An 18,733-nucleotide genomic window follows, 5' to 3' on the forward strand; every position below is an offset into this window, starting at 1 on the left:
TCCTAAATGCGTTTAATTCTGTTTTTCTCATCTGTATGCATATATTCTGATATGTGTATATTCTGTTCTTTCTTCCTACTATGTCTATATTCATGGTCTTGAATTAATTAAGATTGTTTTTTGAGTTTTGCAACCTACTTTTCAGCCTTTAATATTTTGTCATGATGATGAGCCCGTGCTGTTAAATGTTATTTGTAAACATTTTAAATCCTGTGACTCCATATGAGTGTGACTCTATGAGTGTTTCATGATTTATTAACCAAGTCTTAGGCATTAAGCTGTGTCTAGTTTTCCAGCGAGAATGCAAACAATTCTAAAATCGAAAACTTACAATATTAAATGTCTCAGAATAGTTTTGATTGTATCTTCACCACCATGCAAATTCCTCAGTCAGATCATTGGAACTTTTTAACAGCCCTTCAGAAAATAGGTAAGGGTTGCTGTTCTGACCATTAATGTAGAGAACATTTGCATTTCTAGAACCCTGGTCACCTGGAGTTTTTATTCTTCATGGTTTAAACCATTCTGATAGAATACATAGGGTCTGAAAGACTAAATGTGTCCCATGGGCTGGCAGTACATGGGCTGGCAGTACATGGGCTGGCAGTACATGGGCTGACAGTACGATGTTGGAAGATTCTGCCAGCTGGAACATGAAGTCAGGCTGGAGGTAGTAGGCCGCTGCAGGTGAGCCCCTGCCTGATTCCTGTCTTGCTGTCTGATTCTTTTCCTGGCATGGCATGAATGGTTATATTTTAAAGTCTCTCCCCACCATAACCAACTGAATCCTCTGAAACCACGAGCCAAAACACATTTTTCCTCCTTCAAGTTGTTTCCCACTGGTACTGTGGTTGTAGCAAAGTAAAGGCTAAAGGACATTCTAAGATGAGAAAAACAAATAATAGTTTCTATTTACTTATGTCAGCAAGCAGTTAAGTGACAGTCATGAATACTAAATCCTGCCAGTGAGGGTTTACTGAAATACCCGAGGGAGTATGCTAACTTGATGTTAAACTAACTGTAGAAGTTTTCATCCTTAAGGAAAAAGTTCTATTTATTTAAGAGAAATGGGTGTGGTGAAGATGGGTTGATGACAGCTGTATCAATTCAATTAAAACGAGTAATGCAGCAACTTATTATTCAAATATGAATTTTGTTATTAGTTTATACTTCTTTAATAAATGACTTCTCACTAGGTTTCCACATTACCAGAGACTTCTTCAGGATTGGCATTTCGGGTTTCTCAAGAGCTTGGAAGGAAGCCTTCAGTAGCCCCACGAGCAAGGGAATCTGATGGGATGGAGGGTCGTAGTGATTAAGACAAGCCTCTGGGCCAGTGTTCTTGGGGAAGCCACTCAATAAGATGGAAGAAACCACTCTTGACTAGCAGTCTCTCAGTCTTCAAAGAAACAAAATACAATCATTGTTTCTAAACATATTATATCCTCACTTTATTTTGAGATAGGCTCTTGATATCTAACCTAGGTGGACCTGGAACTCCCTTTGTTGCTCATGAAAGGTCTTTTTGCCTCTGCCTCCTGGGTGTTGAAATTGCAGACATGCACCACCTTATCCCTATTCTTGATTACCAGGCTTTTATGTGCAGGACCCTACCTTCAGAAGAATGGCAGTTTTCCGAGTTTCCATGTCTATTCCTTAAGGGAACTCATAGAAGTAGGAAAATGTTTGTCAAATGCACGTGGTAGATTTTACTTAAAATCATAATGAAATCATGTTTCATAATCCTATGATGTTTTAGATTCCTATGATTCCATAGAACCAGTTTATGGACCGTCCTTGACACCCATCCACAATGCTGTCCATTGATTACTCTCACTTGGCAGATGGGGAGACCAAAGCTCCCCAGAGCACAGGGTTTGCTCAGTCTCCTGGTCGCTGAGTCAGTGAATGGTGTGTGTTAAACAGAATCTGGGACCATGGAGCTTTTTTTCTATAAGATCTGGCATTATATGAACAATACAAGAGGAATCTGGCAAGCAAAAATTATATTGCCTCCCATGTTTAGACGAGTGATAGGGAGGCCCTAAACAAATGCCATGTTTAGAACATGAATTATTTATTAGTGGCCATTTCCACTTGCAAAACGAAGCCGCAGTGGCGGTGTGCGTTGGGGATGCTCACTGTTTTGTTGCTAGGTGAGCATATCTACAAGTGAGCAAGAGCTACCCCTGTCCCATGTTACTCTAGACCACAGTTTTAAAATGGTCAAGAAGAACGTGAGATGGAAGGAAACAATGCAAAATGTGACTTTTCTCTGTTGGGAAAGGCTTCTGAACCTATTTGCTCCTGCATTCACATGCATCATCAGGAGCTGCATTTGTTGGATCCGTTTGGCGGGAAGGTGGGGAGGGGGCGGAGGGTTCTTCTTTTTGTTTTATAATATCTTAAAATTTAAATTTCACCTTTCCCTGGACTAGCTGGGAAGAATAACTGTTTATCTTAGCATGCATGATAAAGCATCCATGGATTGCATGCCTTAAATAAACAGAATACCTATTTTCAAAACAGGTTGCCCCTGCCCAAGAAAGGCTCACCCAACCATTGGCAGAATGATGGTGTGGCCTTGCATTCCCTGCAGAATAAATTTGAGAGCTATCAGGAGATGTCCTGCCTTCCTTTGATTGCGCTGATGATGCACAGGAAGAGAGGCAACCTCAGACCCAGATTCTGAAGCCTTTAGAACCTGAGAGACCTTCCTCTGTAAGAGACTGAGTGGGCTGCTGCGGTGGTCACAGTGACGGGAAGTTGCCCTCTCAGATCTGAGGCTCCTCTTCGCAGTAGTTACCATGCACTACAGATTTTGAATTTGTTTTTGACAAAAACGCTTCCAAGGTCCTTTCATCTCTTCATCTTTAATCTTTTTTAAATTATGAAAATTAGCCACACTTACTACAACATTACGTTCTTGAAAGGGAAAATATGTTATCCCTTTTTTTTTTTGCTGGTTCACGTCTCTGTCTCACCTTAATTTTTCCTGTTTGAGGAAATGAACATGAATACTTGTGATATATCCCTTTCTTCTTTTTATTTTACGTATAAAATTTAATTATATGCATATCATGAGATTATTTTTCTTTTGCCTTTTGTTTGAAAAATGATCATAAGACTGCCAGTACTTTTTTAAAAAATGAAACATGGCCCTCTTTCCAGGCCAGTTCATACAGATGTCTATTTTGATTGCTAATCACATTTGCAATATCACTGTTGTCTCATCGCCTCGTAGTGTGCATTCTGGTCCCTGAGACTATTATTCCAAGTGTTTTCTGTTGCAGCATATCATCTCATAAGCTTTTATTATTTTTCATTCAGTAAAATAGAACTGAAGACAGAGGGACTTTGCATAGTCAGCCAGCTATAATCACACATTTCTATAATTTCCAGGGTTGCACATTGGAATGAAAATTATAGAGATTTATATGTATAGTCTCTGCAGGGAACAACTATAAACACACCTTTTATGCTGTGTTGTCATTGTTTGTGATTAGATTCCTTTTGAGACTTCACTGCCGAGCAGGGGAGGGGGGTACTTTCCAGCTACCATGCTATCTTGTCTGAGCTCCTTCATGAGCATCGGTTACCTGGGCTTGGGCAAACTTGGGATCTGAATGATGGAATCCCTAGTTGGCCATGGTTTTCTAGTTTAGTCTTGTTAGACTATGGTCTTAGGTTTTTATGAGTGAGGGAGCACCTGACTTTCAGAGAACATTCATTTAAATGCTCCCTGTGGCATCATTGTGAAATTGGGGAGGGAGGAAATGCCATTTTGATGACGTGAAAAATTTACCCAGCTCTCCCGCCTTGCCCTGCTTGTGATGTGATAAACGGTGCTCCTGGCCATACGAGTCAGGACCTTGAGTCCTCGGGAAGAATTTTCACAGTGTGATTACGGGAAACAACCAATTTCCATAAGTGAAAATGAGCATGCTTATTAATGGGGCCTTGGTTGCCTATTGCATTCAATCACGTTTATAACCAGCAAGGCGAATGATTGTATTGCATGATTTAGAGTTTACACAATTACCACCGCACAGCCAAGCTGGCTGTACTCGGGACTGGGAAAGAAGCATATGTGGCCCTTTTGCAGGTAATAAAATGGAAAAATCCAATTTGCAATTGCAGAATAAGCCTCTGAGTGATAGATGATCTTCATAGCGGCATCGGTCAGAGGGTCACTGCTAATCAAGGTGCTGCCTGGCTCCCCCAGTGGCCCGCTCCTCCCGACTGAGGGGTGAGCAAAGTGAGCTTGTGTCTGCGAGCCAGCCAGCGTGTCTGTAGATGCACCACTTTGGAGCCTATTAGATCCTCTTTGTCACAGTGCTTAATCCTGCTGCCTGGTCCTTGTTAGAGCACCACCAGGGCACCCGCTCAGCCTTCTAATAAAGGGGCCGGGGGAGGGCTCCTTGCTGGATGCACTGAAGCGTGCGGTGTGAGGGCGATTGCAGGCTGACTGACAGCGGGATGAGATGCTGCCGGCCTGTTATTACTTAAAAGGGAACACACCCCGGACAGCTGACAGACAAGCTTCACCAAGGCAATGGGAACTTGTTGCTAGGCCAATATGAGACAGATGTCATCTTTTCTCACAGCATAATGGCCCATCTTCACTCTAATTTTATTAGCCCGCTTCTGAAATTGCTGCGTGCCAGGCTGGTGCAGAGTGAGGCAAGAGAACCCGGAGACAGAGAGCTCCCTGGACGGATTGCAGCCGCACAGAAGTAGGGATTGTGTTAACTACCAGTGACGTTACGTTGAAAAGCAAAAGATGCTCATCCCATTATGCCCGGCTCCCATGATAACTCTGGGGGAGATGCTGCTCTTTTAGAATCACCTGTAATTTTCATCCTGGTCCCAGGTAATTGATTCCTCCTTCAAGGTTTGTTGTGGACCGTCCACGTGGTCTTCACCTCCCTTTCATCAAACAGGAAGCTGATGTTTTGTTTTTCTCTTCAGTGAACTTGAACCATTCACTCCTCTCAGACACGCCTCCCCCTCAGTTCGTCTTGGGTTGTGAGGGCCCCTGTGTATTTGCTTCAGCAGCCCTGATACTAAAATCAGCAGAAGATAAAGGCATAGAGTAACTCCGCTCTCCCTCTCCACCCTGCAGCACAGAGAGCAGAACAGCAGAATGGATTCAAAGTGATGGGAATGGCGATGCTGATGAATAATATCCCATGGTCCTCTCTGCTTCCTCTCACTCTCACACATCGGGTTATGACTCCTTTTCCCTGAAGGGAGCATGTCTAGCTTACAGTCAGCATCCCCTCTGTGCTCCAGTTAGCAGAAGTCATTAGCAATCCTCTGTGCCTCTCCTGTCTTCACTGACAGCACTAAATAGAAACATCACCAGGGACTGACAGATCTCCAGGGGGCTGCGGGCTTCAGACAGAAGGGTATGGCTGACCTTTCCTGGCATTATTCCCTTAGGTTTGCCTTCCAAGTGTGGCAGCAAGGGAGCATAGGATCTTTGTGCATTATTTTCAGAAGCTTGCCATTAAAGACTGCAAGGTTTGTAAGACGCTGTCAGGTAGTTAGCCAGAGGCTATGCCCATACTTTAACATCTTGGTAGTTGGTTGGCAGTAGACCCTAGATTCCTTTTTTCCTGTAGAAATATGAAGCTGGATCTTAAGTTCAAGAATGCTACATTGAAAATTTGTTTGTATCATACTTAATTATTTTTGAGACAGACTCTGTATAGGCCAGGCTAGCCTAGAACTCCACCATCCTGTCTCAGTTTCTTTCCCTAGCATTATTTTTATTTATTTATTTATTTATTTTTTGATTTTTGAGACAGGGTTTCTCTGTAGTTTTTAGTGCCTGTCCTGGAACTAGCTCTTGTAGACCAGGCTGGCCTCGAACTCACAGAGATCCGCCTGCCTCTGCCTCCCGAATGCTGGGATTAAAGGCGTGCGCCACCACCACCCGGCTTTCCCTAGCATTATTGATATGAACCACCATGCCAGCTTGTTCTTGTGATTTCAGGTTACTGGGGCAAGCCTTAGAACGCAGCAGAAAGGGGCTCGTTATATAGTCCAGAAAAAGAAGCCAGCCCCCTTTCCCGTCTGTGTCAATCAAATTTGAACTTTGAATTTGCTGGTGCTGGTCCATGGCACCTTCCCCAGTCTCCGCCATGATCCGTGCACTCTTACACTTACCTAAGGCCCTGGAAATACAGCACAGCCAGAAATCCTTTGTGCCTCAACACCGCTTGCCTTTGGAAGTCCCTGCTCCTCTTTGTGAAGTGATGAAAACCTGGTATTCCTGTGGTCCCTGTCTAAACAACACACTCGGAGGAAGCCATTGCTGCAGCCTTCATTCTTGGTAATGGGTGAATGATGCAATGCCCTGGATGCTTGGTCTGAAGAATAGAACTGTACCAAATGAAGTTCAGCTGTACTTCTCATCAGGGTAACCAGCATTCGAGTCAGAAAGGAAAGAGAGAGTTCCCACAGAATTCCCTCTGATTGGGGGAATCCCTTTTGTTTAGTAGTCAGTTTGTGTCCCAATTCCATCAATCTGTAGTATTTACCACCTTGTCCCCTCCCCTCTTCATTGGAATACAGATGCTTTCCCAGTGATCTTTCTTTGTTTCCTTGTTGACCAGGCTAAGTGAGTAGGAAGAACTTAGATGCAGGAAGATGACAATATGTCAGCCTCAGTGACACCTCAGATGGGTGTGTTAGATGGGTTTGTTCACCTCCACTTATTACTGAATTGTCACTGTAGTGACTAATACCTAGTACAAGGGACCTTGCTTAGGTGGCCGTGTGTCCTAAGGACAGGGTGTAGAGTGTATATTGTTCATGAAAGATACAACATATAAGAAATATGGACTTACCTTTTGAAATTTCTATCGCCATCCTCTTGAGGATAAGGGGACACTGAAGGACAAGCATTAGTGACAGAGTGGTGTGGAGGAGATGACTTAGGAATTTAAAACCTAGATCATAAGAAGAAACCAGAGCTACAGAAAAAATGCAAATGAGAGATTAGTCTCCCTCTTAGGAACCCCAGCAGCACTCCTTCTCCCAAAGTACACGAAATGATTTGGAGATTCAAGCTCATTAATTTTCCGAGTGATATAAGAACTGACCAATGTTTAATCATTAAGATGAGGAAATTGACAGTATTGATAATCTTGGAGAGCAATGTATCTGCTTGGTTTTGTACTTTGTATCAACAAAATCAGTTTCTTTGAAAAGATGTGATGAATTACTTCTCTAATATTTAGTAATATGTCTTCTTTAAAAGTTATTGTAGGCTTGTAGAAATTTATTTTTTTTATTTTTGAGATTATAACTCAATTACAATGTTTCTCCCTTCCCTTTCCTACTTCCAAATCCTCCCACACACCCCTCAGCCTTTAATATCATGACCTGTTTTTTCATTAATATTTTTCTTTCTGTTTTTTTCAATTTTTATAACAAAAAGGAAAGAATCAAAGTTGTTTTAAGAATATATTTATTTATATTTAAGAATATGTTTTCATTGTCCTTGCCATCAGTTCTGGAAAAATGTCAGTAACGCGCCAGAACAGGACAGCCATGTCACTTGGCCTGTCTGGAGAAGGGTAATTGCTGAGAATCTCTGTTCAAACAGCCCTTGGCTGCAGAACAGAAGACTGAAATTGGACCTCTCAGGAAAAGGCTATGGGGACTCTCCAGGTGAAGCCACATCCATTCCTGTTGTAGAAGTACTCTGTCTTTGATCTTGTCTTCTGGAGACTGACAGGTGGAAGGAGGTACCTTCATGGTTCCTTTTCTATTTTTGAGGAGTCCAAAAGTTGGGGCAGGGAGATTCAATTGATCATGAGTAGGTGATCCACAGGTGAGAGGGAACTTCCTGGCTTCAGTGCTTCATTAACACACATTATTGATCTAGATGGACACGGAGATGGATTGTTTTGGCCATGGAAAGAAAACAAGGTGTGGAACCAGATTCAGATTACTGTGCTGACATTTTCTGACCTGGAGCACATTAGTTCATTCACCCCAAATGTCCATTTCTTCACCTATAAAGTGATGGTAGTAACTAACCTCAGAGATTGCTAGAAAATTAAATGAGAGAGTAATTTTCTAAGGTAATTTGTAAACTGATTAGAGCAATGCAAGTGTTAGCCTGCATCATCACCGTGTTAATGAGACTCACTGAGGACTGATTTTCGATGTGTTCATCATGCTTGAGGGGTAGATAAGGGTAACACGGCAATGTAATGCGCTCCTATCACCTTACTTGGTTTTGTGCTTGATGAAGAAAGTTCTGGTGATCTGATTTGCCTTAGGTCCACCAACACTAGTGTACCACCATTAATAAGAACCCAGAGACAGAAATTGGGATTCAACCTGAAGGTCAGAAAAGCAAAACAGCCAGCCATTGGCTTTTAACTCTACCTCAGTCCAAAATGGTGATCCTACCTTCAGGAATCTCGGAATGAGACTGTGAGTGAGAGCTGTCTCCTCTCTCCTCCCATTTTATAATCCTCTTTAGTGCTGGGATTAAGGGCATATACCACTACCACCTGCTTTCTATAGCAAGCTAGTGTGTCTACTGGGATTAAATATGTGTGTCACCACTGCCTGGTCTGTAAGGCTGACCAGTATGGCTGTTTTACTTTTCTGATCCTCAGGCAAGCTTTATTTATTAAAATGAAAAAGAAATGCCGCTACACACAAGCATCCCCAGGAGGTTTCAATGCTATCTCTTCTTTCAGTCTTTTGTTTTAGAGAATAGCTTTGATTTTAGTTATATGCATGGGTGGGTGTGTGCTTTGGTGGGTATATCCATGGGTGAATCTGTCCATGGCTATGAAGGCAGAGATTCTGGATTGCCATGAACTGGAGTTAAAATAGATTGTGAGCCATTTTATGTGGGTATGGGGAACCAAACCTGGGCCCTGTGCTGGAGCACTGTACTGTCCTAACTGCTGAGCCATCTCTCCAGTCCCTGTTTCAGTCTTGAATAAGACTTTTAGTCTCTATAGAAAAACCTAGCAAAATAAGACATGCTGGACTGGACAAAGCATCTTCTTAAGTTGGTGCTTGTGAATCTTTCTGTCTCTTCTCTTCCCCTCTCTTCTCCTCCCTCTATCCCTCCCTTTCTCTCTCTCTCCCTCCCTCCCTCCCTCCATTTGGTATCAATTTCTTGAGTCAGGGTAACATCATCAACACTGCTTATGTGTACCAGTAAGATTTGAGCTAAGAGCTTTAAAAAATAAAGTAAAAATGACTTAGCATACATAAGGATTTCTTCATGCTTACCCTGTTGGATGACAGAACCTTCAGCTTCCCTTTCCTTCTCTCCATCTTTTCAGGCAACCTGGATCTAACCGGTCAGAAGCAAGTCTTCAAAGCAGAGAACAACCCCTGGGTCACCCCAATTGCTGATCAGTTCCAGCTTGGTGTTTCCCATGTTTTTGAATATATTCGTTCTGAGACCTACAAGTAGTAAGTAAACTATGCTTTTCTTAAACATCAAACTGAATTTTAAGTTAATTTTTAAATATTTAAATGTTTTTTAAAAATATCTTGGCTTTTTTTGTTTGTTGATAGTGAGCACAGAGCATTGCTAAGTGTTTTAATAAAATCTTCAGGTTGCAATTGTCTTTGATAGATGTACAGTATTTTTACTTGACATGTTCAAGGGCATTTTTGCCAGTTCTGTTTAGAGAATTTTTAAGATATTAAATTGGTTAAATATCCATGGTACTCCAGGAACTTAACCAGACATGTTAAGATCAGAGCATCCTTTACTGTTCTGTGTGTTGTGAGAAACCTTGTTAGGTCTTTATTTATAAAATCTGTAGAGAATACCAGGCCAGCCTAGTCCATTGCTCTGAAGGTTTTACTCTAGTGGGATAATGAGCTCCAGTGGAAACAGGACAGACAGAAAACAAAGAGGGAAGAGAAAGAAGAACCAGCCAGCTTTAGGTCATGGCTACACCGTATCTCAAGTCCCCCTTACGGTTAAGGGAGACCATGGGAAGCCCCTCCCACATTACCTAATGATTCCCACTTCTCTCTTCCTCATGTTTTAGGGTTCATGGCTGTCCTCCCACCTCCCTCCTGCTAGTGCTGCCTTCTGTCATTCTTCGATTCTCCCTAGCTCCTACTCCCTAAGATGTTCCTTTATCTCAGTGCTTACCTGATTCCTAATGCAGAAGTATAGTGTAGTTTTAACCATCTTCAGGGAGACTTGAGAAAAATCCAGTTGTATTTTAATTTGCTTCTATTTTCAGCTCCAATTTAGCATCCTGACTGCTAGAGCAAAGCAAGAATATCAATAAAGGATGTGCTCCCTCAAGAGTCTCTTGGTTTCTTTTTGAGAATCAGAAAGAGCCCTACCCCTATTCCCAACTGAAAATAGTTCACATCAAGTCTGTACTGGGTGGGCCATTGGGTCTGGACCAGGTGACAGGACAGAGCCTGTCTCTGTAAATGGCCAGCTGTCATTCTGCAGTCTTCCAGCAGGGGTGCTGTAGAGAAGACTATGCTTGGTAGAAAACTCAATACTCTGAGGTTTTGGGAACAGAGCTCAGTGGCAGAATGGCACAGGAAGGCAGAATTTACATAGAAGCTGACAATATGGCAGCACCTCCTTGTAGGTAAAGCAACTACAGCGTGCTTTTTAGATAATGCTCAGACATTCATGAGGCAGGCCCTCAGAATAATGTACATGTACAGTTTGTTATTGTGTATGGACTGAACAGGTACGTACAGTGATGATAGATTACAGATTTCCAAAAATGCAAATATAGCTCAGCCTTAAAAGTTGTTTAGTTAATGAAAATGTGTGAAAATATAATTGCAATTTAACAGATTATTTTGTACTTCTTGGTAATTATTGCCATCATGGTTTTTTTTTTTTTCCTGGCTCACAGCTGATAATTTTCTGTTATCAAATGCAAGGCTATAGAACTTTTTATATGTGGTAATATGCAGAAAAGTGCCCAGACCAGCCTCTATTAATTCAGAAGTAGAGGAAGCATTGCTTTTTATTCCGATTAACAACTTTGATTTAGTCTAAATTAATTTATAATTTATGGAAGATTAGAATTCATTGTGTATGAAAGTGCTACTAAGTTGAATTTCATTTACAAAGATTAATTTGTGAGTTCCTGAGGTTTATGGTACCTCAGAGTCATTATTAGGCGATTAATTACCATTATACATCTTATCAATGGATTCAATTGATTCAATCCTAGTTAGGATTCTGGATGAAGAAGGGGTATATTGTTTACTTAGTTCATTGCTAGTTATTTGAAGACAAATACATGTTGATTTTAATCAGTAACATTTGCGTGTGTATATGTATATGTACACACCTATATATGTATATGTGTTTGTTTACCTGTGTGTTTAGGAGTAGTACACAAGTACTACTGTGTGTGTCTGTCTGTCTGTCTGTCTGTCATTTGTGTGTGTGTGTTTACCTGCATGTTCGGGGGCAGCACACATGTACTGTATAGTGTGCACATGGGTGTCAAGGATGACGTTGGATGTCAGCCCTTGCTTTCCACCGTGTTTAAGATGGACTCTTAGTGCTGTGTATGCCAGACAAACCTACCTGCAAGCTTAGCACTTCTCCTTTTCTATCCCACATGTCACCATGGGAGCAGTAGTGAGTGGAGTGCTGTGGTGTCTGTGTCTGGTTTTATGTGAGTTCTGAGGATCTGACACACTTGCATGGCAGGCACCTTGCCTATTGAACACCCCTCAGCCCTGTTGTTTGTATTCTCACCTCCGTTATTAGCATCCTCACCTTGAGGGTTGGTGTAATGAAGCAGTTTGTGTATTATAAACTATCTTGTCTGTTAGATTAACTGTGGCAAAGTGGATCACCTTTGGTAGAGTTAAATCAACATTGTGAAGTGTAAGGAAGCGTACAAAGACCTTGTCTCCTTTTTAGGGGACAATCCACTACTCTGTTCAGCGCTGAAGGGCAGGGTCCATTATGACCTCTTCCCACCTCCTTGGGACAGAAGTGAATGTTGACGGCTTTCTCTTTTCAACTTTTTAAACCATATTCTCTCTTCATAACTAGCATCATTTATAAGATATGCTGGGCCAAAATGTAGCTCATTAGGCAGTTAAGACGCAGAGTCAGGTCATAGTCATAAGGCTCTTGCTTGTCCAGCACTGTTCTCCACCCCCCCACACACACATGTTAACATGCAGGGCTGTTTGCAGCCTGGGGGCCTCTGCAAGGACATGGACAGACAGACGCACCCTTACGGTAATTAGCACCCGGCTCCATTCCTTTACTGCCAAAGCAGCATCACATAGTGTCCTTCTACCAGAAACAATAGTATTATAATTCTAAAAATTCTAATAATCTAAAACCACTTTTCCAAGTTTGACAGGAGACCATGGGGCTATTTATTCATGGCTCTCGTTACTTTGATAAAGGCAACTTTCATGTCCAGTGCCTAAGTCTTAGGTTCTCAAAGAACCTAAAGTTTTATAGTTTCTTTTGTGTGAGGGTGAACAGGGGTATATGTTCATGTGTGTGCACGCACGTGTGTGAATATGTGCACATGTGTATGCAGGCTAGAGGCCAGTTCTGGGTGTCATTCTTTAGGAATGCTGTTCACTGAGACACGGTCTGTCACTGGCCTGGAACTTGTCAAGATGGACATGCCGCCTGGCCACCGAGTCCCAGGGCATCGCTGTTTCTGCTTCCCCGGCACTGAGACTACAGCCTAAACGGCTCTTCTGTATAAGTGCTGGGAATCTACCTCAGCCTCATGCTCGCCAGGAAGCACTTTGCCAACTATCATTTCTCCCCAGCCATCCTTTTAATTTCTAATAATTACTTCTTTGTTTCTTTATCTCTTTTACTTTAGCTGATATATCCTGTCTCCTCTATTTAAAAATACTTAATGAGCATACATATATGCACTTATTAATATGTGGCCACATATTAAAGGTACATGTACACCTATGAATGCACAGTTTGATTTCGGCCTTTGAAATTTTGAAATTTGAGGATAAACCCCTCTTTCCTTTTTTCCCTGTCCATTCATCTTTTTCCTAGATGGAAGCAGGAAAGAATTAGGGAACATTCCAGAAAGTTTTCTTTTCATGCTGGTGATTGAAAAATTTCCCCAGTGCCTTTGGCACTTTTAAGCACATCCTCAAGATGGCCTGGATATAGGGATGTGACAAGTGCAACGCTGGCTCATCTGGTGTACTGGCTCTGACGGACTACAGAAAGAAATGTGGTTACTCAAAATGGACAGAGAATAGGTGCTTAGGCAGAAATGAAACCCTAGGTTCTTGAAGATGATTTCACTTGATACAAAGAGGAGATTAGTCAGTGAAGCCGGAAGAAGAGCAATAGGTGTTGGCAGCTAGGATGTTGATTTGTTTTTCTTATAGTGTGTGTGTGTGTGCACGTGTGTGTGTGTGCGTGTGTGTGTTTATGACATACATGTAGAGGTCAGAGGACAATTGTAAGGAATGGGTCCTCTTCTGTTGTAGTCCTCAGGAGTTTAATTCCAGTTATCAGACTTTTGTACAGGCACCTTTGCCCAGTGATCCATCCTATGAGCCATCTCACCAGCCCTGCCATAGAGCTCTTCAGAGATATTCTGAAGGATACACTCTGGGTGTTCATTGGCTGTAGCCATTTCTCAGGTGGAGACTGCTCTGTGTTCACCTGTCTTCAAGGGGAAGATACTGACTTCATTGTGTTGCTCATGATGTCTTGTTCCACTGTTAGTGTAAAATAGGTGGCTAAGTCTGGAGTTAGGGAACACATTTTCATTCTGTTGTTGAGACACACATCACCTTTTAACTCTTTTGGGGATGGTACCCATTCACCTATTATTTCTATTTGACTTCTTTGATGTCTGTAGAAATTTGATGGGCCCATCACTGCTTGTTACCTTTCCAGAGGTAGATATTTTTTTTCCTGCTGAAGGAGCAGCCGGGTTGAAGTCTGAGCCCTTGACAAGATTCACTGTGAAAGGGAGTAGCTTGCACTTCGCACATTTTCATCTAGGCACGCACACAGCGACCGCAGCCATTTTAAAAGCTGACAAGTTCACTCTTGTCAACAAGTTAACAAAAGGAGACATTTGACAAATGCTAGGCTGAAGACGTGTTAGTTGAAAGAGGCCTTTGGAACACGGGCGTCCCCATGAAAGGTACAATTTGCAGAGTGTGGCAAGCCCACATTCTTGTTCCCAACCTGACTTGACACAAAAGATGCTTCTCCCTCATTCTTTTACCTTGTGGCTTGCTTTTCTCCCTGGAGGAAATATGCCCCCTCAGGGATTCTCCTTTCATGTGAGTTAATGGGAACAGTGCTTGAGGGCAGGTGGGCAATTACGAATAACCACAAAGCATTTGTTTCTCTTCGCTGGGGAATCCGGCAGAACCAGCCATCGTGTTTGATTTATGAGGACTAGTTGTTTCATCTGCATGTAGAATTAAAACAAAGTTACCTTTCCTTCTGCACTGTGGCAAACCTGTCCCAGGGTATAATGGACATAAATGGGCTTTATTAATCAACTAACACATCGTCTAGTAGCTGCTGAGTCAGCAGCCTAGAAGTTCTTTAAGTCACCAGGGTATCTGGGACCCAGTCTGTGTATCTGGAACCCAGTCTCTGTACCCTTACCAGTGCATCTGGTACCCATAAGGTGGACTCTCTCACTCTAAGACAACCATGTGAAGCAGGGAATCATATCTAATGAAAACTGAAAGCCTTTTAGGTTTTTCTAGGGAATTGTAGATGGATGCACAAAGCTAGCAGATGGGTTTATATCTTCAGAAAGACCAAGGAGAAAGTTGAACCATCAGGACCTTTTGATTCTCTCTGTGAATTTTACATACTGGTAAACAGTATACAGAACATTGTAGACCTTTTTGTTTTAACTATTGTATCTGGAAATAAATTAAGCCACATGAAAACAATATTTCTGTACAGTAGAAGTGAACAGGAAGGACCAAAGCTTTCCTTAAATCTTTGCTATAGAGATTGCTTTTAATCTTAAAAGTTGACTATTCCCAGTCATTTATAATTTCCTTTATACTTGCTACATATGTATAGCTGGCTTCCTGTTTAGATTTAATAAATGTATCATTCTATTTCCCTTATAATATACAATGAAGCTCAAACTTTTGTCTGCACATGTCTTTAACGAGGATCAGTACAGACAGCCAGTGGTGTCACACACCTTCGATCCCAGCATTCCGGAGGCAGAGACAGGTAGATCTCTGTGATTTTAGGGTCAGCCTGGTCTATAAAGCCAGATTCAGGACAACCAGGATTACACAATGAAACCATGTCTCAAAAACAGAAATCAAACAAACAAAAGGTCAAGGGTTGCTACGAAGTACCAGAAAAAAAAGATAAAGCCATTAAAAGTGTTAAATTTTGGGTAGGATTGTGTCACATCTCTTTACTTTGTGAAGGTACAACAACAAAACCACCAGGACACTTAGGTGGAGTTGGGAGGCCATTGTCTGTCAAACTTTAGACAAGTCACAACTGATTCTTTGCTCGATTTTGCTCAAGGCTGCAGAGGTGGCCTTCCATACATGTTGACCTTTGAGGCTTTTTTTTTTAAGATTCTTTAGTTTTTTTAATTTTTTTATTTTTGTTTTGTATACAATATTCTGTCTGCGTGTATGCCTGAAGGCCAGAAGAGGGCACTAGACCCCATTACAGATGGTTGTGAGCCACCATGTGGTTGCTGGGAGTTGAACTCAGGACCTTTTGGAAGAGCAGGCAATGCTCATACCCACTGAGCCATCTCTCTAGCCCCCCTTTGAGACATTTTCAAACCTTGCTGACCTTCTGCAGGAGACCCATGCCCTCCAACTGTGCCGAGCCGGAGACTGCACCTCCACCTCTTCTTTCAAAGGGTATGCCTTCTGCAAGCACCAACTGCAGCCCTTCACTAACAAGTGATAGTCCTTAGGTGTGTTTGGGGTTGACTTGTAGACAAAAACATGCAGACAGGTACAAATTAAATCCTCTTCAGTGACTCAGAACTCAGTGTTCAGTATGGATTTGGGTACATTATAAGAAGGCACATGTCAGCTTTCCATAGGTGAGCAGCTCTGGTCTGCCACACTCTGCCCATTGTGATGTTCTGCTGTGCTATGGACCCACAATGATGGGACCAAGCAGTGTGTGTGGACTTACCCCCTTGAAACTGTGAACCAAAATAAATCTTTTCTTCCTTTAAGTTGATTTTCTCAGACATTGTGTCACAGTGATGGAGAGGTAACAGCTGTACAGGCAAACCTCAGATGCAGATCCTCTCTGAACATTCAGTAGCCAGCTTCCAAGATAGCCCCCAGTTTTTAGATTCCAACTTGGTGTCCGCATTTTGGTACATTGTACCACTGTGTGTCTCTCATAAATGAATAAAGTGGAATAGTTTATCTCCACCAGAGAGAAAAACAGAAGAAATATGATAAGACCTCAGAGAATTAAGGATCATGATGACATTGGTAATTATGATGGTTGGTTCCAAGAACAAAGAGTCCATCATTTGCAAGCATAAAAGCATGACATCATCACCATTACCGTCTTTCTTGAGTTTTAATAGCCTACATGTTGTAAAACTTCCAAGGACATTCCCAAGATTTCTTGTGGAGCTGGAGTGATGACTCAGCAATTGAGAGCCCTCTCTCGGGATACCTGATTCAGTTCCCAGAGCTTATAGAGTGTCAACCAATAATCTGTAACTCAAGGTCCATGGGATCATAGGGTCTCTGTTGGTCTCTGCAGGCTTCTGGACATATGGGCACATGAACTCACAAAATCAAACACCCATGCACATGAAAGAGAGAGAGAGAGAGAGAGAGAGAGAGAGAGAGAGAGAGAGAGAGATTTTTAAAACAACTGAAGCTATTTGCTTGAGTGACGATCCTATTTCTCTAAATAAATGTAACTCTCTTAGAGCTTGACTAGGCTGGTTTTGTTAAGGTGACGGCCTTAAATCACAAAATCCCGTAGCTTTCATTTTTCCCCATATAGCAAATGGACTGTGAGCACAGAGTTTAAGAGTGTTTATGTAATATTGACTGTCAATCTTTGATTTAGTTGCTCAGTTCTTTTTCTGTCTGGTTATAGTTGTTAATTGTCCTAGTAAAGTTGTGCTTCCCTTCAAGGGTAACAGGAGCTACTTAGACTGTTGGAGGAAGAGTGTGGAATATTTTTCTCTGTCTTCAAATTTTTGGGAAAATCACTTAATAAGTTTTGCATTGAAGGATTTTTTCCTTTCTGTTTTGTGTCTTAGAATTATTAAATTTCACACATAACTAATATTTTTAATTGGACATATTCATAATTTATTCTGTAAACAGTTTTTTCCTTTATTCTTTTAAATGTGTTTATAAAGATTTGTTTTCTCCACTCTTGTGTTAAATGATTCAAGTTTTATAAAGAAAGGTGCTTTCCATTTGACATTTTCTGTGCCCTGACACTCTGCGAGTTATATTCTCCACCCACCACATCTGTGAAGCTCAACCTACAAAGGCTTGAAAACCAGCCTTTAGAATCTTGCTGGTGTTCCAGGTGGCATCTATACACAATGACACTTGATAATATCATATTTTGGAATGATTCCCTCTTGACATGCTTAGGTAGAAATCCAGACTTTGGAAATGGTCCCTTCTGATGTCCACATTGACCATCGCGGGTTTTTCTCGGGTCCTTTGGTGTGGTCAGGCCTTGAGGACGCGAATTTCCTGAGATTCTACAGGGCCATGGTGGTACCAAGGTTGACAGGAGGTGAAGCCCTGTGCTTTGCACTTTTCTCAGTGACTCCTGCAGTTGTCATTAGAAATTCCTGATTAACCACTAGAGGACCAAAGTGGGGGCACACCTGCTCTGTCGGTTGAAGAGATGTTTATTCTGAACTTTGCCCACAGAATCTATCAATTGATCATTTTAAAGTGTGGAGCAGCCTCTTCCCCTTCCACCTCTTTCTTTTCCCCATTCTCCTTCCTCTCCCTCCTCTTTCTTGTCTCCCATTCCATTCCTCTTTTCCCATCCTGCTCCTCCTTCTCTTCCTCCACTTTCTTTTCTTTCTTCTTCCCCTTTCTTCTTCCTTTTCTCCCTCCTGTTCCTCTTTCTCTTTCCTCTCCATCCTCCTCCTTCCTTCTCTCCCTGCTTCTTCCTCCTCTTTCTCTTTCTTCCTCTCCTTTTGCTTCAGTGACCCTCCCCTTCCTGTCTTCTCTCCCCCCCCCTTCACTCCCTCTCTTGGTTGTTGATATTCAGACTTGCACTGAGCTTGTGTATAGTGTGTGATGCGTGGCATGCCACACTGTGATGTCATTTTAAGACTAGTATAATATGTGTAATTTCTCACACTTGACAGGAAGAAAATAAACACCAACTAGACTCTATCCACATTCCCCAAAGGAAATATGTCAGGTGATTTCCTATTCAAGAGGAACTGTTTTGAGTTCCATGATTAGACAGTAGTCACTTGATATAATCACTTTGACCTGTAAGATGTTGACATCTTCAGTGACAAAGATAGCCCTCTGTATTGATAATCTTTCTCAGATTCCCCAATTTGAGCACTCAGAGCTCGGTGCTTTCTATCCAACTACAGTGAATTATTGCCTGAATTTACTTTTTTTATTTAAGAGATAAATTAAGAAGTGGCACTTTTATATGATCAAACTAAACTGCCTCTGGTTTCTATTCTCTACACAGTTGTATCCTATTTTATTGCATGCTAGCTTT

The 18,733-nt window shown here is 41.8% G+C and overlaps 1 protein-coding gene across 1 annotated transcript in view; it reads left to right on the plus strand.

The window, feature by feature from the left end:
• Rsu1 (Ras suppressor protein 1) overlaps positions 1-18,733 on the plus strand; it is a 179,622-nt gene that overhangs the window by 86,752 nt on the left and 74,137 nt on the right. The window contains exon 8 of the mRNA XM_048460984.3: positions 9,330-9,462. Coding sequence (XP_048316941.1) covers positions 9,330-9,462 — 133 coding nt within the window. The remainder of the gene's footprint in view (positions 1-9,329; positions 9,463-18,733) is intronic.

The sequence above is a fragment of the Myodes glareolus genome, chromosome 14, assembly GCF_982192425.1.
Source record: "Myodes glareolus chromosome 14, mMyoGla1.1, whole genome shotgun sequence".
NCBI lineage: Eukaryota > Metazoa > Chordata > Mammalia > Rodentia > Cricetidae > Myodes > Myodes glareolus.